This window comes from Anabrus simplex, chromosome 11, assembly GCF_040414725.1.
Source record: "Anabrus simplex isolate iqAnaSimp1 chromosome 11, ASM4041472v1, whole genome shotgun sequence".
Classification (NCBI taxonomy): Eukaryota; Metazoa; Arthropoda; class Insecta; order Orthoptera; family Tettigoniidae; genus Anabrus; species Anabrus simplex.
The window spans coordinates 109,923,208-109,946,035 of record NC_090275.1 but is presented as its reverse complement, the minus strand read 5'-3'; the positions used below and the strand labels follow the sequence as shown (position 1 = coordinate 109,946,035).

General features: G+C 40.2%; 1 protein-coding gene across 1 annotated transcript; it reads right to left on the bottom strand.

The window, feature by feature from the left end:
- Window positions 1-3,537: 3,537 nt before the first annotated feature.
- Window positions 3,538-22,102, bottom strand: LOC136883346 (general odorant-binding protein 28a). The gene is made up of 6 exons (XM_067155595.2): window positions 22,023-22,102; window positions 17,585-17,660; window positions 15,869-15,957; window positions 12,005-12,122; window positions 8,592-8,654; window positions 3,538-3,670 (listed from the first exon to the last, which is right to left on the bottom strand). Exons 1-6 carry the CDS (start codon window positions 22,077-22,079, stop codon window positions 3,642-3,644), a joined length of 432 nt encoding a protein of 143 aa, XP_067011696.1. The 5' UTR covers window positions 22,080-22,102; the 3' UTR covers window positions 3,538-3,641.
- Window positions 22,103-22,828: the final 726 nt, after the last annotated feature.

The window sequence follows — 22,828 nt, the reverse complement described above, 5'->3', positions numbered from 1 at the left end:
GCTGAAAACTATTTTCTGTGTGAAAATCCAGAGCCTGTTTCCAGATCAGCAATGGAATGAAAGAGACCCCATCTAGCGGTGAGGATAGGAATTGTGCCGGCTGCCGAAGCCTGTCGCAGTCCTCTGGGGCAATGATTAATGGCTGATAGATGAAATTAAATTGGAGACTGTTGCTGGAATGAAAGATGACAGGGAAAACCGGAGTACCCGGAGAAACACCTGTCCCGCCTCAGCTTTGTCCAGCACAAATCTCACATTGAGTAACCGAGATTTGAACCACGGAATATATTTTCTGTATACCTGAGGAATTAATTCTCTGTTTCCAACTTCTGTTCATAAGCTAAATTTGAGTATCGGATATTGCAGTATGGTCCTCGTGCATTCAATAATATTACGCCCTCAAGATAATTCTACAAATGTCAAACATTACCTTGTTCAGGATTTTATTGTGTTGTTCACTAGCAAATGTACCCGTGCTTCTCTACGGTATCCTACATTGTATACGGATTTCTCCGTAAATTACTATATAGGCAGTTAGTAAGATTATATTAAATTGCATGTCTCTTAGCGTTATCCGAGAAACAAACCAGGGAGGACGGAATACGTTATTTCCGATGTAAGGCAGGCACTGGGGAAGTTTTGTTGATAATGGAAGGCCACATTTTCTACTGCCAAACACAACCCAGTTCCGGAGTTTCTACTATAACGGCAGGCCCACATGGCAACTGCCATTCACAGCAGAGATGGAGAGTTTTCATTATAAAGACAGGCCCCTTTTCCTAATGCCAGTCACAATAGAGCCAGAGAGATTTGATTATCATCGAGAAATGCAGCGCTACCTAACGTATCAACAATCAAGACACTGCAATAAGTCACAGAAACAAAGTTGTAGATCTCTTCAAATTGAACGGCGATTGTGCTATTCGTTTTGTAATGTGAGTCACGGTTTAGCCACAAACTACTCCGAAACGAAGGTCTGCACCGTCATTAAAATGCATCCCTATATCGATATTTTCCGGGGCCAAAAGTTATACATATGAACAGCTTGGAAATTTTTCTCAAAGAATAGTGTGTCCAGGTTTCGGGATTAGCACTCGTATACATACGAAGTAATTAAGGAAGGAAGTAACACAGTTAAGGAAGTTGAAATTATTAGAAAATAGGATTATAACTGGGGACAGCCAGATAGGACAAATATGTAAATACCAAGTGGATGTGTTGGAAAATAGAATGCCCCTCAATAAATTGTGATGGTATGAGTCAAGGGTATAAGAAGGCGGTAACAGGGGAGAAATTTAGGCGCAGGGATTCTCAGGTAAAGAGATAAGAAAATGTCTTATGGTGTTATTACTTAAGCCTAAAAAGGCAACGCAGATGCCAAAAATTAAAGCGGAACACAGAAGTAGAATAGAAATACAGTAACAATTTTTGCAAATGCCAGAACAAACTTTACGATGTGAAATAATGGGCTACAGTCCGCGGTACTGTTCAAATATTAACAACGCCCCTTCGTGCTATTCGAGGACGATTGTAACCTCGAACGGTATTCCGCCAGTATCCCGCAGAATGCCCGATTGACGCCTCTCTTGCTTTCTAACCAAGGAACAACCACGAGTTTACAGGAATGAAGATGAAAATGGCAATACGTTACTTCCCTGCTGACAAGCAGTCAGAGACGTTGCTATGGTAACCTGTAGGTTCGTTGTCGGTCTGTCAGTGACAGTGCAGAACATGATACCCGCAGTAAATAGTAATTTCCTCCGTGGCTTGAAGAGTAAGCGAAAGTTGTTTGTAAAGAAGGGACGTTTCACATTTATTCCACGGATTTTACGGAAAATCATTAGTAGAAGAGAAAATGGAAGACACTTTTCTGGTTTTCCTATAAATTCCTCGTCTATCGAGAGATTTTTAAATTATGTGCCTGAAAAATTTTAACACGTATTCTTTACAGAAGAATGGAAATACAAGTTGAAGCAGAGTTGGGAGAAGATCAGTTTGGCTTCAGAAGAAATGTAGGAATACGTGAAGCAATCCTGACTTTACGTCTGATCTTAGAGGGTCGAATCAAGAAGGACAAGCCCACGTACATGGCATTCGTAGATCAAGAAAAGGCATTCGATAATGTTGATTGGACCAAGCTATTTAATATTCTGAAGGTGATTGGGATCAGATACCGAGAACGAAGAATTATCTACAATCTGTATAAAAATCAGTCTGCAGTAATAAGAATCGAGGGCTTTGAAAAAGAAGCAGCAATCCAGAAAGGAGTGAGGCAAGGCTGTAGTTTGTCCCCCCTACTTTTCAATGTTTACATAGAACAGGCAGTAAAGGAAAGCGAAGAGGAATTTGGAAAGGGAATCACAATCCAAGGAGAGGAAATCAAAACCTTGAGATTTGCCGATGATATTGTTATTTTATCTGAGACTGCAGAGGACCTCGAGAAGCTGCTGAATGGTATGGACGAAGTCTTGGGTAAAGAGTACAAGATGAAAATAAATACGTCCGAAACAAAAATAACGGAGTGCAGTTGAACGAAGGCAGGTGATGCAGGAAATATTAAATTAGGAAATGAAGTCTTAAAGGAAGCAGATGAATATTGTTACTTGAGTAGTAAATTAACTAATGATGGCAGAAGTAAGGAGGACATAAAATGCAGACTAGCACAAGCAAGGAAGAGCTTTCTTAAGAAAAGAATTTGCTCACTTCAAACATTGATATAGGAATTAGAAAGATGTTTTTGAAGACTTTCGTGTGAAGCGTGGCATTGTATGGAAGTGAAACATGGACGATAACTAGCTCAGAAAGAAAGAGAATAGAAGCTTTTGAAATGTGGTGTTACAGAAGAATGCTGAAGGTGAGATGGATAGATTGAAACACTAATGAAGAGATACTGAATCGAATTGGCGAGAGGAGATCGATTTGGCTAAATTTGACGAGAAGAAGAGATAGAATGATAGGACACATCTTAAGACACCCAGGACTTGTTAAGTTGGTTTTTGAAGGAAGTGTAGGTGGTAAGAACGGTAGGGGTAGACCAAGGTATGAATATGAAAAGCAGATTAGAGCAGATGTAGGATGCAATAGTTATGTAGAAATGAAAAGGTTAGCACAGGATAGGGTGGCATGGAGAGCTGTATCAAACCAGTCTATGGACTGATGAGTCAAACAACAACATGCATATCAAAACTCTAAATATGAAGTTTGATCGAGATCTATTCAGCCGTTTCGCCGTGATGGTGGAACAAACAAACAAACACGAAAAATTAAAAAAAAGCACTGATATGCTGTTGAGTTGACCTAAAAGGGATACATATCTGAAACATTGTCAAAACTGACAGTATAGATAGCACTGGGCACAGGTGAAATGCGAGTAAATACCTAGCATCTAACTAGTAGGCGGTCTGGAGACATGTTCTCAGTAATTGTACAAGAAATTAAACCGTGAGAAGAACAGTTTGCGAGCACATCATATTAAGCTGATATATTTGAATTTTTTATTGTTGAGAATATTACATAATTTATTACAAAAAAAAAAACTGTTAGGTATTTGATATGTTGAACATATGTGAGGCTGCACTAGGAGTATCTGAGAAAGCAGATAAGGAACATTGTTGCCAGTTGAAGTTCGTGTTCGAGTCGCCTCAGTCTTCTTCGTCGAAACCGTGTTCCTCTGTAACAAACAAATGTACACAACATTAGAGAAGTCCACTGTGGGTGGGGTGGGATCCTCAGAGCCTCTTAACTCGGGAGGGTGGGTTTGTGACTACTAAGCCTGGCTTAGTTGTGCCAGGCTCCTCACCTTCATCCTTCCAATCCGAACTCCCTTGGTTAACTGTTGTTCTTTTCCGACTCCGACGGTATTAGCTTTGTGAGATCTAGGACATCTTTCATTTTCACGCCCTTCGTGGCCCTTGCATTTCTTTGACCAGTACCTTCTTTTTTCGAAGTATCAGATCTCTTCCTTTTTTCTCTCCGATTCCTGTTATTTAGACTCTGTTTGCCCTGTTGTACTTCCTATTAAAACAATAATCACCACCAACAGCACATTAACCTCTTGGTGTCTTCCCCTCCTCCCCATTGCTTCTCCCATCTTCCAACTTCTCATTTACTCCACCTGGCTGTTCTTGGACTTTCTCACGTCTCTTCCCCAAATCACAATTTTAGCAACAAACAGCATATTGACCATTTACTATCAAAGCATTTCAGCCATAGCTTTCACCATTGATGTACGCTAAAAAATGTTTTATTTATTCATTTATTTACACGTAAGGTAAGGTACGAGTACCTTGGTCAAAAGCAGTAATTGCTCCTATCTATAAGCAAGGGAACAGGAAGGATTGCAACAACTATCGAGATATCTCATTGATTAGTATACCAGGCAAAGTATTAACTGGCATCTTGGAAGGGAGGGTGCGATCAGTCGTTGAGAGGAAGTTGGATGAAAACCAGTGTGGTTTCAGACCACAGAGAGGCTGTCAGGATCAGATTTTCAGTATGCGCCAGGTAACTGAAAAATGCTACGAGAAGAATAGGCAGTTGTGTTTATGTTTCGTAGATCTAGAGAAAGCATATGACAGGGTACCGAGGGAAAAGATGTTCACTATACTGATGGACTATGGAATTAAAGGTAGATTATTAAAATCAATCAAAGGCATTTATGTTGACAATTGGGCTGAGGTGAGTATTGATGATAGAATGAGTTCTTGGTTCAGGGTGCTTACAGGGGTTAGACAAGGCTGTAATCTTTCACCTTTGCTGTTCGTAGTTTACATGGATCATCTGATGAAAGGTATAAAATGGCAGGGAGGGATTCAGTTAGGTGGAAATGTAGTAAGCGGTTTGGCCTATGCTGACGGCTTGGTCTTAGTGGCAGATTGTGCCGAAAGCCTGCAGTCTAATGTCTTGGAACTTGAAAATAGGTGCAATGAGTATGGTATGAAAATTAGCCTCTTGAAGACTAAATAGATGTCAGTAGGTAAGAAATTCAACAGAATGGAATATCAGATTGGTGATACAAAGCTAGAACAGGTCGATAATTTCAAGTATTTAGGTTGTGTGTTCTCCCAGGATGGTAATATAGTAAGTGAGATTGAATCAAGGTGTCGTAAAGCTAATGCAGTGAGCTCGCAGTTGCAATCAACAGTATTCTGTAAGGAGGAAGTTAGCTCCCAGACGAAACTATCTTTACATCGTTCTGTTTTCAGACCAACTTTGCTTTACGGGAGCGAAAGCTGGGTGGACTCAGGATATCTTATTCGTAAGTTAGAAGTAACAGACATGAAAGTAGCAAGAATGATTGCAGGTAGAAACAGATGGGAACAATGGCAGGATGGTACTCGGAATGAGGAGATAAAGGCTAATTTAGGAATGAACTCGATGGATGAAGCTGTACGCATAAACCGGCATCGGTGGTGGGGTCATGTGAGGCGAATGGAGGAGGATAGGTTACCTAGGAGAATAATGGACTCTGTTATGGAGGGTAAGAGAAGTAGAGGGAGACCAAGACGACGATGGTTAGACTCTGTTTCTAACGATTTAAAGATAAGAGGTATAGAACTAAATGAGGCCAGAACACTAGTTGCAAATCGAGGATTGTGGCGACGTTTAGTAAATTCACAGAGGGTTGCAGACTGAAAGGCATAGCAGTCTACAATGATAATGTATGTATGTATGTATGTATGTATGTATGTATGTATGTATGTATGTATGTATGTATGTATGTATGTATGTATGTTATTTACACATACCTCACCGCTGGGTTCCCTTTTCAAGTCCAGGTCATACTCCACGTGAGATTTGTGCTGAAAAGTTAAAAGAAAGTATTAAATGGTTCAAACTTTCAATACTATTAAAGAAAGAAATGTACATTTACATTCCTATTTAATTAAAACTGGTGCCGGTTTCGACCAGTATTTTTGGCCATCATCAGCCGATCACAAATATGTGTAAAACAATGCAGAGATAAATAAATTGCGAAATATAAAGAATTCTGTAGGTTGCTGTTAGTGAAGCACTAAAAAAAGGGAATAGCACTGCCCGTTGATAGATTCCTAAAATTTTGAAGAAGTCGCCGATCAAATAAGCAATTGAACTCTTCAAGAATTTGCTCAGTACTATATATATATTTTTTGCTAGTTGTTTTACGTCGCACCGACACAGATAGGTCTTATGGCGACGATGGGACTGGAAAGGGATAGGAGTGGGAAGGAAGCGGCCGTGGCCTTAATTAAGGTACAGCCCCAGCATTTGCTTGGTGTGAAAATGGGAAACCACGGAAAACCATTTTCAGGGCTGCCGACAGTGGGGTTCGAACCTACTATCTCCCGAATACTGGATACTGGCCGCACTTAAGCGAGATCAGTACTATATTTCGATACGTATTTGATTATGGACTTTTTCCCGTATTGTGATCTCTAAAGCTTATGTCTTACTTAAATTCATGATTGACACGCAGTATCCTTAAAATTGTACAGTGCCTTATAAACTGCAGCTGATAAATACGTGTGTTATAGTGCTTCATCAACTGCATCTGACAGTATCATCTAAACTTCATATTTTTACCTGTGCAGCTTTCAACGCACAGTACTCCCTAGTGCTTCACTATCTGCAACTTACAGAATTCTTTATATTTCTCAATTTATTTATCTGTGCATTGTTTTACACCTATTTGTGATCGGCTGATGATGGCCAAAAGTACTGGTCGAAACCGGTACCAATTTTAATAAAACAGGAATGTAAATTTACATTTCTTATTTTAATAGTATTGAAATTTTGAACCATTTTATACTTTCTTTTAACTTATTAGTGAATTTACTTCAATACGGAACAATATGAAAATTTTATCTCTTAAAAATTTGTGCTGGACAAAGCGGAGGCGGGAGAGGTTTTTCTCCGGGTACTCCGGTTTTCCCTGTCATCTTTCATTCCAGCAACACTCTCCAATATCATTTCTTCATCTGTCAGTCAGTAATTAACGCCCCAGAAGAATGTGACAGGCTTTGGCAGCTGGGGCAGTTCCTATCCTCACCCGATCGAGTGTCTGGAAACAGGCTGTGGATTTTCATGTGCCTATTATGTCTTTTTTTGAGTCATCTGTCCATAGACTGGTTTGATGCAGCACTCCACCACCCTATCCTGTACTAAACTTTTCATTTCTGTAAAACTGCTATATCTTACATCTGCTCTAATCTGCTTGTCATACTCATATCTTGGTCTACTTTTCTTACCCCCCCCACCCTACACTTCCCTCAAAAACCAACTGAACAAGTCCTGGATCTCTTAATATGTGTCCTATCATTCTATCTCTTCTTCCTGTCAAATTTAGCCAAATCGATATTCTCTCACCAATTCGATTCAGTATCTCTTCATTCGTGATTCAATCTATCCATCTCACCCTTATCATTCTTCTGTACCACCACATTTCAATAGCTTTTATTTTCTTTCTGACCCAGTTATCGTACATGTTTCACTTCCCTACAATGCCTCTTCAGTGACGCCTACTCGATCTACGGCAGCTGATTCTGGAGCTGTTGAGGATCAAGCCATCCTTTGGGCTGAATATTCAGCATGCTCATCTGTGTAAGAGAATCAGTTACTTGTCTAAGAGATTGAATTTGTCAGTTACAACTGTAGATTGTTTAACGACAAGAAAAGTGTACTCTTCAGTTCTGTACTTGACTTTGTTTTCTCTCGTAAACAAATGTAGGATTCACTAATGCTAATCAGTTCATAGTCCGGCTCCATGGCTAAGAAGTTAGTGTGCTGGACTTTAGTCACAGGGGTCCCAGATGCGATTCCCGTCACAATTGGAAATTTTAACCATCATTGGTGAATTTCGCTGGGTGTATGTGATGTCTACATCATCATCGTTATCATCGTCACCATGACGCGCTGGTCGCCTGCGGGAGTCAAATCAAAAGACCTGGACCTAGCGAGCCGAATTTTTCCTCGGAAACTTCCGGCACTAAAAGCCATTTAATCAGTTCTAAAATGTCAGTCCAGTATAAAATTATCAACACAGTAAATGTTACATTGAGTCTACAGACCGGGAAACTAATGCCTATTTGAAACATGAATTCGTTCAATAAATTCCCATCTACAAAGTTTTTACTGGGAACATATAACTGAGTTTTGTAAGACATCGTGTGCATATTGCGTGAATGGGTTTCTTTCATCTATTATGCACTTCAGTCATTAGTATTAGTATATTTCCTCTTTACATTCTTATTATTAAGATTACCACTTTAATTGCCCTACTGATTTGTTACTTATCCTTAGCGTGTCTGTCGATAGTATTCCTTTTTGTAGAATTACTGTATCTTACTTTTATGTTCGCATTTTAACATTTTATTGTTGAAAGAATTGGTTAAGTGTAGGAGAAGGCTGTGAACCCTAACTTCGCCACAAATCTAAGTCAGGAATAAATAAATAAATAAATAAATAAATAAATAAATAAATAAATAAATAAATAAATAAATAAATAAATAAATAAATAAATAAATAAATAAATAAATAAATACATTTCTCTATCTGTGTGGCAGCTATGATACATTATACAACATCTAATATCATGCTATGAGTTGTTACGATACCTCTTTTACTCTTGAAGCACAGGAAGAGCTGATGGGCCGCCTCACATTCGTCATCTGAAGTCGCTGTAAAAGAACAACAACGGCACTTGTTAGTGGCGTAGTGCTGACAGAAGTGCAAAATATTTTGTGGAAACATAGCAGTACAATAGTACAGTGTTGCGACATTCTTAAGAACTGAAAACAGAGGTAAGAATTTTTGCAGATGATGTTATTCTGTACAGAGTAATAAATAAGCTACAAGATTGTGAGCAACTGCAAAATGACCTCGATAATGCTGTGAGAGGACAGTAGGCAATGGTATGTTGATAAACGGGGTTAAAAGTCAGGTTGTGAGGTTTTTTTTTTTTTTTTTTTTTTTGCTAGGGGCTTTACGTCGCGGTTGTGAGTTTCACAAATAGGAAAATGTCCTCTCAGTTTTAAATACTGCGTTGATGAAATGAAACTTGAATCACTGTATGTAGCTAGGTGTTAATATAAGGCAAGATCTTCATTGCGGTAATCACATACATATGATTGTAAATGAAGGGTACAGATCTCTTTACATGGCTATGAGGGTATTTAGGGGTTGTGGTAAGGATGTAAAGGAGAGGGCATGTAAGTCTCTGGTAAGACCCCAACTAGAGTGCGATTCCAATGTATGGGACCCTCACCAAGATTACTTGATTCAAGAACTGGAAAAAATCCAAAGAAAAGCAGATCGATTTGTTCTGGGTGATTCCCGACAAAAGAGTAGCGTTACGAAAATGTTGCAAAGTTTGGGCAGGGAAGACTTGGGAGAAAGAAGACCAGCTGCTCGACTAAGCGGTATGTTCCGAGCTGTCAGTGGAGTGATGTCGTGGAATGACATTAGTAGAAGAATACGTTTGAATGGTGTTTTTGAACGTAGGAAAGATCACAATATGAAGATAAAGTTGAAATTCAAGAGAACAAATTGGGACAAATATTCGTTTATAGGAAGGACAGTTAGAGATTTGAATAATTTACTAAGGGAGATGTCCAATAAATTTCCGAATTATTTGCAATCATTAAAGAAAATGCTAGGAGAACAACATATAGGGAATCTGTCACCTGGGTGACTGCCCTAAATGAAGATCAGTAGTGATTGATTGATTATTGATTCCTTCTTTGATAAGGAAGGGCCTTCTCTGTCTGAGTTTTAATTAATTTTTCCGGGTAAAAATCAAACATATCACCGGAGATCTTTTACAAGCTGACATCGTACGACATAAAGTGTCGCATGGACTTCACTCCGCCCTTCAAAAATCCGACTATCACTGCCGGATTTGAACCCCCGATATTGTGATCCGGAGGCCGACACTCTACCACGGAGGGAGCTCGCTTACATTTGGGAGTCGTAAAATTCTGCCAAATTACTTTCCCATGATGTTTTAACAAACGTTGAAATGAACCTCTATTTGAGTTTTATGTATCTACTCCGAGAAGAAAAGAAACTTGGGTGAAAACGGAACTTTGGAGACCTTTTCCAGTGTCTGGGAAAAACCCAGGTAGATCACAGTAGATCAATCGAACATCACGGGCTATACACGGTGAGGGAAGACTGCTGTGATATTGAAAGAGAAATATAAACGCAGCCCACATCTGCGCTGGTGTGGTTATTGTGATTATCTGCCACTCCCGAAGACCCGGGTTCGTTTCCCGGCTCTACCACGAAATTTGAAAAGTGGTACGAGTGCTGAAACGGGATCCACTCAGCTTCGGAAAATCAACTGGGTAGAGGGTCGCTTTCCGCCTCAGCCATCCTGGAAGTGGCTTTCCGTGGTTTCCTACTTCTCCCCCAGGCAAATGTCGGATGGTACCTAACTTAAGATCACGGCTACTTCTTTACCTCTTCCTTGTCTATTCCCTCTAACCCCCCCCCCCCCAACAAGGCTCCTGTTCACCATAACACGTGTGGCCACCTTTTCGAGGTACTGGTCCTCCTTCCCAGTTTCATCCCCCGACCCAAAGTCTCACGCTCCAGGACACTGCCCTTGAGGTTGTAGAGGAGGGATCCCTCGCTGAGTCCAAGGGAAAAACCAACCCTGTAGGATAAACAGATTAAGAAGAATAAGTAGAAGAAGAAGGAAAAGAAGAAGAAATAAATACTTCCTCCTCAGTAAGTAGATTGAACGAACTGCCCAATGCTTGGGAAAACCTGTTTCAACGATTAAGAGGAGTAAACAATTTTCTGCCTCTCACCTTAGCGAATCTCCAGGTATCCCTGGTAAAATGAGGTAAGCCAGAATAACTGTTATAACTGATATAATGGATAACAAAGGAAAAAGGCACACAGAGATATGATATATATATGTGTGTGTGTGACGCAATTGTCGGCTTTAAATAATAATGGTTTGAAAAATTCATATCGGCCATACTTTCGATTCATTTACGAGTTCAGTTCCATTCAGTTGACAGTAAGTTTCCTCCTTCCGCCTCACCGCTATAAACAGAAATGTCACTAAACGTTTCGCGTATGTCACCACGATAAAGCTAAGACTCTGAACCAGCTAAAGCTGTGCGTCTTGCCTTCGAACAACTGTTCTTTGCTCGTAATTGGACCATTAATTTATTAGTCTCTTCGGACTTGAAGAATACTCATTCGAAATACCTACTGTGAAAAACCATTACGTTGCCATTAATTTATTAGCACCGGGCGAGTTAGCCTTTCGGTTAGGGGTGCGCAGCTGTGATATTGCTGTGAATATGGTTTTCCGTGGTTTCCCATTTTCACACCAGACAAATGCTGGGGCTGTACCTTAATTAAGGCCACGGTCTCTTCATTCCCATTTCTAGTCCTTTCGTATCCCATTGTCGTCATAATAGCTACTGTATCTGTGTCAGCGCGAAAAAAAAAGCAGATATGCGATTTTCACAACAACCATGCGGACAATTTATTGGTCCGTAAAGGAGAAACGCTTATTCTAAGCTATCTATTGGAGATAGATAAATGTTTCCTGTTATATTTTTATAGGTCTGGTTAGGATATAAAAATAATTTCCTTACTGTTTTTTTTTTTTTTTACCTATCTACAATCGTTCGGGAATTCGAGAACTTCAAACGTTTTGTGCCAAATTGCTCTACATTTTGTTCCACTACATGCACCTCGTTAGAGTTATATTTATAACATACAGGCTAGAATATAAGTTTTAAATGTACATAAGCGTACACTTCATTTAATTTAAATATCTTCAACTATTTTCGAATTATAGCGGAAGAAATACACGGACTACATTGCTCCCACTTACAATTATATTTTATAGATGTTGGCAGTTTTTAGAAAGAGAACTACATGGGAACATTAAGTGGATTTTTTTGTCGGCAGACCTTCATTCAAAATAAACCTTAACTTTGTACGAGAGACTCTACGCTGTGTGTATGTGCGCAGCCTAGAGTTACGTTGCTTAGTTACTCACCTTCTGCAGCACACTCGTCGATTATTTTGTAAGCCTTCTCACGTTTCTCCTCGTTATCTGCGTAATAATGGTCAGAGTGGTGCTTGGCGGTCTCCACTGAGAACTTCCCGTCCACCATCTGTAAGAAGGAGGTGATCATTAGCTTTAAGTACAGTGGAAAGAAGAACGTTTAGGACCATTATGTTAATTTGCATCATATATACACACAACCATCAGTGACGTAGAATGCATCCAGGGTATCCCTTTCCTGTCGTTAGACGGGAGTAAACGGGCGGAGCCAATGGGATATCAATCTTGAAACCTGGATTGGTGACCATGGGGCCAGTAGCCGAGTCAGACACTGCTTCCATTTACTTGCGCCATATTCCTTTTTTAATCTTTCCTATCCTACCTCCCTTGGTCAACTCTTGTTATCTTCCGCCCATTCTGTCGGATCTCTTCCATGTTCCTTCTCATTTGTGTTAACACAGGGTGATTGTCCAGTTGTACTTCCTCTCAAAACAATAATGAACACCACCACCCATATCACTCCACAAGAACTAGCAATTTTCCTTGGTTCAAAACTACCCCTGTCTAGATCTACAACCACTTCGTCTTACGGAATTTATATATACACAGTTGTTTATTTTGTCATTAAAATAAAATAAAAATTATTAATTTAGTAACAACAAGATTAACTCGTCTCATCTCAATAACTATTGCACTCTCTGTCTGTCTTCCAGTAAACACACAAAGACAACAAAATATAACGTGCTTTAGTATCGAGATATCTTCATGGTCGCATATTTCTGAAGATTTGTTTGTTTTTTGTTGATTTTGTATTTGATGTTTATCTGTAACAGTATGTCTACTTTAAGCAGCACTGTAATTAATTATATATCCTTTACTTTGCTCTAGAAAATAATTATTTGAAAAAAAAAGTGTCATTGTATCTAGAAAGACCAACAAGTAGGGAATGATCTCACAAGGAAACTCGGGAAATTGCCGATCTGATGTAAATTTTTCACTCAAGTTAAATGAGCCAAGAATAGCACAATGGCCAAAATACTTCTTTCGGAAATTGACTCTGCGACCTACAGAGAGCGTTTAAAGCACGTATGTTTGAATTAGCGCGCTCGGCTACGGAGGGCGCAACTCACACTGTCCAACAGATTATAGTCGTTGTATGGGACAAGTGTTTGTTTGACTTAGGGTAATCAACACAGGGAAAGTTATTTTTTGTTGGAAGGAAAATATGGAACACGTGACATAAAGCCCTTATCGTCGCTTCGTTAGCTGTGGTTGGTAAGGACACCTTTGTGCTTTCAACATTTCTAAAACGAGCATCATTGCTGCAGGACTATAAGGAGTATCTTTCCTGTTCAACGTCCCTTGTTATACTGAGTAACCTTTATTTTCACTATAAGAATCAAATTCTATTGCCATTACTGGCTCACATTCAATGCAGGAATTAGATCATTTCTCTCAATGTCACCACATCGTTTTTCACGATGTGTTACGCAATTACTAAGGGAGTAGGAAAGGAGACCAGCGGCGCGCTCCCTCGACGAGCGAACCCAGCACGCACCGCTGGCTCTTTTAACGTGTGTGCAAAATATACGTAAGATCCGTGATTCCCCGGTTCGCGCCCTTCCCTTGTCAGACCGTTCCTACATTTACTCACATTTTTTTGCTAGTTGCTTTACGTCGCACCTACACAGATAGGTCTTATTGCGACGATGGGACAGGAAAGGGCTAGGAGTGGGAAGGAAGCGGCCGTGGCCTTACATTTACTCACTGCCATGACCAAAGTCTCGAAGGAAGTGGCATCTTGTTTCCCCATATCGTCCACTGGTGGTGGGAAAAACTTTAAGGGACACATAAACAGAAATATAGTAACATAAAGAGGAGTCCGACTCCGACTCGTTGGCTAAATGGTCAGCGTACTGGCCTTCGTTTCAGAGGGTACCGGGTTCGATTCCCGACCGGGTCGGGGATTTTAATCTCTTCTGATTAATTCTTCTGGCTCGGGAACTGTGGTTTGTGTCCGTCTCAACACTCTCCTCTTAATATTTTCACACAACACACTACACTACCAACCATCACAGAAACACGCAATAGTGATTACATCGTTTCATATAGAGTTGGCGTCAGGAAGGGCATACGGCCGTAAAACAGGGCCAAATCCACATGTGCGACGCAGTTCGCACCCGCGACCCCACAGGCGTTGGAAAAGCGGTAGGAAAATAAAACAGAAGATAGTAACATAAAGAGGAAGATTTGGTAGATTTTCGTACTCGTGATAAATGCGAAATGAGTTCCAATGTTGTAAAAGTTGACGTTAAAAGGACAATTAAGTAAATCATTGTAGTTTATTAATCGGTGAAAAGAATGCGAAATTGAGTACGCAGTCCGAAATACATGTGTTTCGGTGAAGTAAGAGCAAAATTACACTCTTCTGTGATCCAGATGTTAAAAAAAAGAAAAGTTATGCTATGAGTTTTTCATACACGTTAGTTGTACGGCCCATCAAAATCCCTACAATTTATGTTACTCCTTCTGCATTACGGAACAGCGGGCTATCCGACACACTCTAATAACCAAATTAGTTTGTATTCTAACCTATTACTGTCTAAATTCTTTTACAAACTCTTAATTAATTGTATTCGGCCGAGTTCAGACGCTGAATGCCCGCAAATTTTTGTCACACAGCAATTACAACGTCCACTCTTCCTTCAAGCAGCCATTAAGTCCATCTGGTCACCTACTAACAGCGTTGCTGTAGAAAGATTGAATTGTCACAGACAAACGAAACAAACTAAAAGAGAACAATGTTGATAGTTGGTGTCTGTTAAACGACATTAAGTTCATATATTAGGCCTATCGTGAATAGTGATGTTTTCTTTGAACGTCAGCTAAAGAGGTAAATTGAAGTGAAATTGAGATAATTTTTGTTACACTTTTAACGGTGCGTTGAAATGAGAATATAAAATTATTCATTGCCTTGAATGCACGTAGATACTTTAAATACTCATCGACACGAAAACATGGATCTGGCTTTTTTTTCAATTATTCAAGTCGGCAACCTTGTCAGTGATTACCAGTGCACTGTTACGAATACTCCGACAGTTTGCCGAAAGGCTCTGTGGAATAAAGATGTCACTCACTCGGAATGTAAACGGAGTAATTTACTAAACAAATAAATTAAGAAGTAAAATTGCTGTACCTTCCGTGGCTCAGGTGGCAGCAGGCCAGCCTCTCTGTGCTGGGTTGCGTGGTTCACTCCATGTGAGATTTGCGCTGGGCAATGCGAAGGCGGGACAGGTTTTCCTCCGGGTACTCCGGTTTTCCCTGTCATCTTTCATTCCAGCAACGCTCTCCAATATCATTTCATTTCATCTGTCAGTCATTAAACATTGCTCCAGAGGAGTGCGGCAGGCTACGGCAGCCGGCACAGTTCCTATCCTCGGCCTTGATGGAGGCTTCCTTCATTACATTACATTGTATTTTGACGAGTGACGCTGTATAAATGTTTTCTGGTGTTAAATTGTAGTTTAAGAGTTTTTCTTTGTAACGATATAGTTACAATGGTGATATGGGTAATAGATACGGAGATATGTGCGTTGGAATATAGCGTCCCTTATGTAACGGGAGTTTCAACGCTAGTACATGCCCATCACCGGTCGGTAAAAGAAAGAAGTTTTCACGTCAAACAAAACTCAAAGAAAATGTGGGATTGGGTATTTGACATGTCCGATAACTCAGGTTCGGATAATGGAGCTCGTACTGTACTTCCGCTTTAACGAGTGACCTGTTATTGTGCTTACCTATCCTATTCCTTTTATTTTACAAATTTTTCTTTATCTGACTAGATTCGACACTTACCACTCCTAGCTCCACCAGTAGGCAGTCTAGGTAACATTTACCCTCGTGCGAGACTTCCATTTCACCTTTCAGTAGTGGTAACACGTTCTCTGCAACAACAACAACAACATAAATCAATGTTATTCGTTTATTTGTACAATATTCTCAGATTTTAGTGGCATTTGTAAACACTTTCAGAACATCCAGCCTGTCTATTCGCTTTTCAAATCATCTCTTAATTCTTTTAATTAAGCCTTAGTAAAGAATAGTAGGCTGGTAGGATATTTTAGCAAGTTAGAATATTTAACATCAATATTTTTATTCTAAAACTGTGAGCATTATTACAAGAAAAATATATGCACAATGGATTTGATTATCCTAAATTCAAGTCAGAGTTTTAATACTTATCTTATTAATAATCTCATATATATATGTGTCCAACCCTTGTCCCATTTCTCTACGGAATCGGGTATAAAGTGAAATGAATCTTCGTAGCGGTTTTTTATGACTGGATACCCTTCCTGACACCAACCTCATCAGAGGAGTTAATGAGATGAATATAATGACATAATGTATGATGATAGAAGAGGAGAGGTGCCGGCACACAGTTTATTCCTGGTGATTAGCACCAAGGAGTACGCTCAAGGCTTAAAGTCTCCATCCGACGAACGAATCACCATCAACAGCGTCATATGCCGTCACTCCAAATGAGCACTGCGGAGAGGTTTGCAATTGAATTCAGGCTTTTGGCACGCAATCTAGTGATTGGCGGGACAGTTCCTCGTATAGGCCACGGCCGCCAGCCCTCTCATCTTCTCCGAGTATTTCCCTGGCCTGAGAGACGGCGTCACTGTCCAGGAGGCCCGCCTCCCCCTTCAGGGGAGAATGAAATTGTTTTAGTAGTAGTAGCTGAGGCCATATTCTTTATTAATATCATTAATATTAATGAAAATGATAATCCACAGCCTGTTTCCAGTCATTCGACCGGGTCAGGAATGGAATGAATGAAGCCCCCATCTAGTGGTGAGGATAGGAATTGTGCCGCCTGCCGAAGCCTCTCGCACTCCTCTGGGGCAATGATTAATATTAATTAATAATAATAACAGAAATAATAATAAGAAGATGAAGAATAAGAAAGATGATGAAATACACCGTAACTTACGAAACATAACAGATACAATGCGGAAGAGGCGACTGATTTTTTTGGGACATTTATAGAGAATTGATGAGTACAGATCTTCAAATATCTTTGGAACAACAAGTCAACAACAACCTGGATTCATGAATTCAAGAAAGATTTGTAAAGAAAGAACATGAGGAAAGAAGAAGTAAGAGAGAGAGAGTCTTTTTAGAAAGAAAGTGTTAAAAATGAAAGGATTCCAAGTACGCGAGGGAAAGAAAACAGGCTCAAAATGGTCCGAGGAGATGAAAAGGAGGCGTAGTGAGCAGATGGAGGAGTGTTGGAGGAATAATAATAATAATAATAATAATAATAATAATAATAATAATAATAATAATAATAATAATAATAATATTGACATGATGGGTGATTGATAATGTTACCGGTTTCTCACCAAGATTACCGAGGTTCGAACTCCGACTAATATGTGTGAGATTTTTCAAATTAAGTATCTCGTTCAGGTTTCTGGTAAACATAAAATCCTTTTTCTAAGCTAATAATATCTAGAGTCACTTAAAACTACAACATTTCGTAGGCGAACAATAATAATACTCCACCTTCTTGGAAGTTGCTTTTCTCGACGCAGGTATCTGATTTGTCTTTGTGCTTCTCGATGAACTCCTGAAGTCCTCCCTAAAACAGGAAACAAGCCACGGTTATTTCGAAAGAGTGCAATTATTTTCAGAATCTAGCAATAGGAAAAGTTTGTGTGAAATGTGTGTTCAGTGATGTTGAAGAGAACTCAAGCACTCTGGTCAACCGAGACCATTTACAATATCAGTCCTTATCGAGATTAACAGAAATTTGTTAAGAAGTCGTACTTTCCAGTGAAGGTAAACTTGGTATTCAAGAGGACAAAATGGGGCAAATATTTGTTAATATGAAGAGGAGTTAGGGATTGCAATATTTTACCAAGGGAGATGTTTGATAAATAACCAAATTCTTTGAAATTTTTAAGAAAATACTAGGTAAGCAGCGGATAGGGAATTTGCCACTTGGGTGACAGCCCTTAATGCGGATCAGTGGTGATGACTCACATAATCTCCGAGCACGAAGAACAGGGCATTCTCATGACATTCAGCCTGCCCAGTGGTATACGGGTAGCCTGCCTGCCTCTCGCTCGGAGGCCCCAGGTTCGATTCCCGGCCAGGTCAGGGAATTTTCTCTCGACCTGAGGGCTGGTTCGAGGTCCACTCAGCCTAGTGATTAGAACTGAGGAACTATCAGATGGTGAGATGGCGACCCCGGTCTCGAAAGCCCAGAATAACGGCCGAGAGTATGTGTCGTGCTGACCACACGACACCTCGTAATTTGCAGGCCGCGGTCGCTGGGCAGCCCAAAGCCCTTTCAAGGGCGTTAAGTGCTTTGGAGTTTGGGCTCATGACATTCACCATAAGGGTGAAATGAATTTGTGAACCATCAACTATCCAGAAGAAGATGGACGCACTCATAGCCACGAACAAGTGTAACGGTTTACAACGATGTACAGATTTATAGAGCCCTGTACCCCAGAGAGATTCTCACAGAATGAACAAGTGACGGGAAGTGCCTACTTTCCTTATCCGTTATAGCACAGACCGAATTGCTCAGGTCCTTCACAAGCATAGTGTCCGGCACTCTCATAACAATTGTACACAGTTCAGGCAGAGACAAGGAAAAATTGTCCTTTGAGTTGTAAGAAACTCCCCGCACTTGCAGCAAGGTACACGTTGGACAAATATGCTAGTCGTCTGGTAGTCGCATCAAGCAGCACGAAACAGCTGGGCACGCCGTATCATTGGATCATCCTGCCATGTTCCAAGATGTTTGAGCTCTTACCCATATAAAATACAATGGGTCTAGGATCATACGGGAATCCACGGAAATACGTAAAAAAGCCTAATAATTTAATCGCGGGCACTGGCCATCACCCCACTGTCGGCAGCCCTGAAGATGGTTTTGCGTAGTTTCCCATTTTCACACCAGACAAATGTTGGGGCTGTAGCTTAATTAAGGCCATGGCCGATTCCTTCCCACTCCTAGCCAATTCCTGTCCCATCGTTGCCATAAGACCTATGTGTGTCGGTGCGACGTAAAGCAACACTTACCTGGTTACCAGATATTGAAGATCAGGGTAGGTAGTTCACTTCCCTGTCCTTCACTGTCTCTATTTCGTTCGCCCCTATGTGCACTATTTATTTAATTATTCCGTTTTCTATGGCGACCTCTTTAATGTTATTTGTATTCTATTCTTCTCACCCCCACAGATACACTATCATGTTTCAGACTTACTTCTCTCTTCGTCTACATTTCGATTCCATCCCTTTTATCTTCTGCACTGTTCTCAATTTCAGTTTTCATTCATACAACTCTCCTGTTTTATTAAATTGATGATTTATTTTTGCCTATTTTCTAACTCACGGACGAGAAAACATGAGTTATTGAGCAAAAATTGCGGCATGAATTTTTCTCGGAATATGATAACGCAGAGTGAGCGAGCCATCTGCTGACAAACGAGAGTACCATTCCTTGAACACAACAACAGTGGTAGAGGTCCCTTCTGAAGACACTCTGCGAAGTCATTCTGAATCATAAACATTTCGAACAGTTTGTCTTCTTCAGACAGGAAACCCTAAAAAGTAATATGTCTTTCAAATACTTTAAATTTAATTTTGAGCACTCTGTGTTACGACAGTACCTCTGACTGACTGAATGGTGCCGCTGTCGGTTTTGAACCTGAGACCAGATAGGCCTACCCTCAGAGCGAGCTGCTGACGTGTGATGCCATTTACTTCCACTAGACAGTATGTGTGCTGACCCGCGGGAAACCTAAACTGTGATCGTGCGACAATATACCCCTAGCAAGTTCTTGGAATAATCTACCTGTTCCAGTTTTATATTTCTTAGCTGACATTCAGTCCTCTCAAGTTCCTCCCCAACTGACATCACTTTAGTATTGGAAGCGCTAATTTTCATATCATACTCACTGAATCCCTTCCTCACGCACTGAGACTTTAGACTGTCCTTTCAGTACAATCAGCCATCGGCTAAACTGCTTACTACATTCCCGCCTAAAAGAATCCACCAATTTACAACTTTCAGTAAATTATCCATGTAAACTAGGGACTACAAAGAATGAAGCCTTATCTAAATCCTGTAACTGGGGTCCGATTGCCAACATAAATATATTCGACTGCCTGCATTAACCTGAACCTAATGCCGTAATCCCTCAGTCTGGTGGGTGGAGGCTGTGAGGGTGTTAACCCACGATATACCCTGCCAGTCGTATGATTCGACAAAAAGAGCCTCAAGCGCTCTTAACTTGGGTTGGCGACCACGGGCCCCTTAGCTGAGTCCTGGCAATGCTCCCACTTAATTGCGTCAGGCTCATCGCTTTCATCTATCCTATCCGATCTCTCTTGGTGAACTCTTGTTATTTTCTGACCACGAGTATCACTTTTGGGAGCTAGGGAGTGTTTAATTTTCACGCCCTCCGTGGCCCTTGTCTTTTTTTGGCCGACGCCTTCATTTTCGAAACGCCAAACCCCTTCCAATTTTTCCCTCTGATTAATGTTAATAAAGTATGTTTGCCCAGTTGTACTCCCTATTTAAACAATAATCACCACCACCACCACCAGCTCAATTTGGTCAACGCCATTTACATTGGAACTCTGTCGTACTTCTTCTCTGGATCTACAAAATGTCAACATTATTTGTCTACTCATCTCGTAGTAACTGCACGTACTGAAAAAATCTGATCCTGACAGCCCCTTAACAGTCTGAAACCTCATCCTACTTATTCTTTGCCAAAAATAACACATTCTTTTCTACTTTTTTCTGTTACTAAAATATAACTTTTATAAACAAGGTGCGCTTTAATGTTGTAAACATTTCTTAGCAAAGTACTACGAAAAACGTAAAATTAAGCAAGTTTTTTAAATTGTGCCCAAAGTTGAAGGGCTGAAGGGCCCGGAAAGGTTTCAAATTGTGTCTTAAAAAGCTCTATCAAAATAAAAAATTAAAACAGCCTAAAATCACTTGTTTCTTTACTCATTTTCTTTTTTATTCAGATCCTAATCAAATCAACTTATTTAATAAGTTATTATCCCTGTAAGATATTTGCACTACATCCCTGTTCATTTACACAATATAGTATTGCATCACGGATAAAAAAAAATGAAAATCCACAGCCTGTTTCCAGTCATTCGACCGGGTCAGGAATGGAATGAAGCCCCATCTAGCGGCGAGGATATGAATTGTGCCGGCTGCCGAAGCCTGTCGCACTCCTCTGGGGCAATGATTAATGAATGTCAGATGAAATGAAATTATATTGAAGAGTGTTGCTGGAATGAAATATGACAGGGAAAACCAAAATATTCGGAGAAAAACCTGTTCCGCCTCCGCTTTGTCCAGCACAAATCTCACATGGAGAGACCGGGATTTGAACCACGGAAGCCAGCATTGAGAGGCCGGCGCGCTGTCGCCTTAGCCACGGAGTCTTATCACGGAAGAGGAATAACAAATGTATTTCTTTTTCTGTATTGCGTTCCTTGGTTCAATACCCTCAGGTGTTTTTTGATGTTTTGAAAAATGTCCACACCGAATGTAGTTAAAAGGGCTTAAGTGAAACAATGCATTGACTCACATTAGCGCTCGGAGTGGCAGAAAAAGGCAAAGTGCTAATCTAATCGACCGAATAACGTTGATTAAGAAAATGATTGTAAATTTTAGGAATAAGTAAAGAATATATTATCATACTTTATTATATTTTATTTTCCTAAAATTCGTAGGTCATATCCCTAGGATATTTTCAACGTGGAATTGTTTGCCTGAAGGGATAGAACTGTGAAGTTTTTCCTTCTTGGAGATTATGATGATGATGATGATGATCTAAAACGCTCCGCCTTCTTTTAGGTAATGTTCAGTGAAGGCCCTCAATAGGAAGTCAAACAATGTCGTGAAGATGTTCGTTTCCATTCCTCAGATAAACTGGTGAAATTTCATCTCGGTACTTACCATAGCTACTGCTACGAGAGAAGAGATGATGAAAACTGAACTTGTGACTTGCTTCATGTTGCCAGCGAGGTGGAGGTATGAATTGTAGGATCTTAACAATGCCTGCCGTTTATATATCTTTAAACACCAAGGACGCTCATAATACGTAACATCTCCTGCAAGGAGCGTCCGACCATGAAACAATGTTACAGCTTCGTGGTTGTGTGAAACAATGAGGCACTATAATTACCACGTTAATATGACCTTCTTCAAGTTCATATATCATTGAAAACTGGGCACCGGAAAAAGAAATAAATTTGTAATTACTCTTCCGTGATACGATTTCATATTATATAAATTAACAGGGATGTAAGTACAATTATCTTACGGGGATAATAACATATTTCTCTACGAAACGATTAGAATGAGGTTTAAGACGGACGAACACCAGTATCGTTCAGGGAGAGCGAGTACATGACAGTCCCAGGGTGAAACCCATCTGTTTAGACGATACCCACTGAGACGGAAAATCTCCATTGTACTGCACTGGGGAGGAATAAAGCGACCTTTCATGGAGGCGGTATTCTACCCCCATTTCAGAGAAGTTCTGAAATTGTTTCCAAAAGTAATATATTTCAGAATTCCTTAAGGGCTTTGGGACACGTGAGGCTTTGTCCTGCCTCACGACACATTTACAAAATTGTAGAGAACAGTCTGAAGATGTATATAACAGCTTCATTGATTATGGCCGAGCATTCGAACATTCCGAGCTCCGGCGAATTCTGAACACAGTAGGAATAGAAAGTTAAGATCTTAAATTTGTCAAA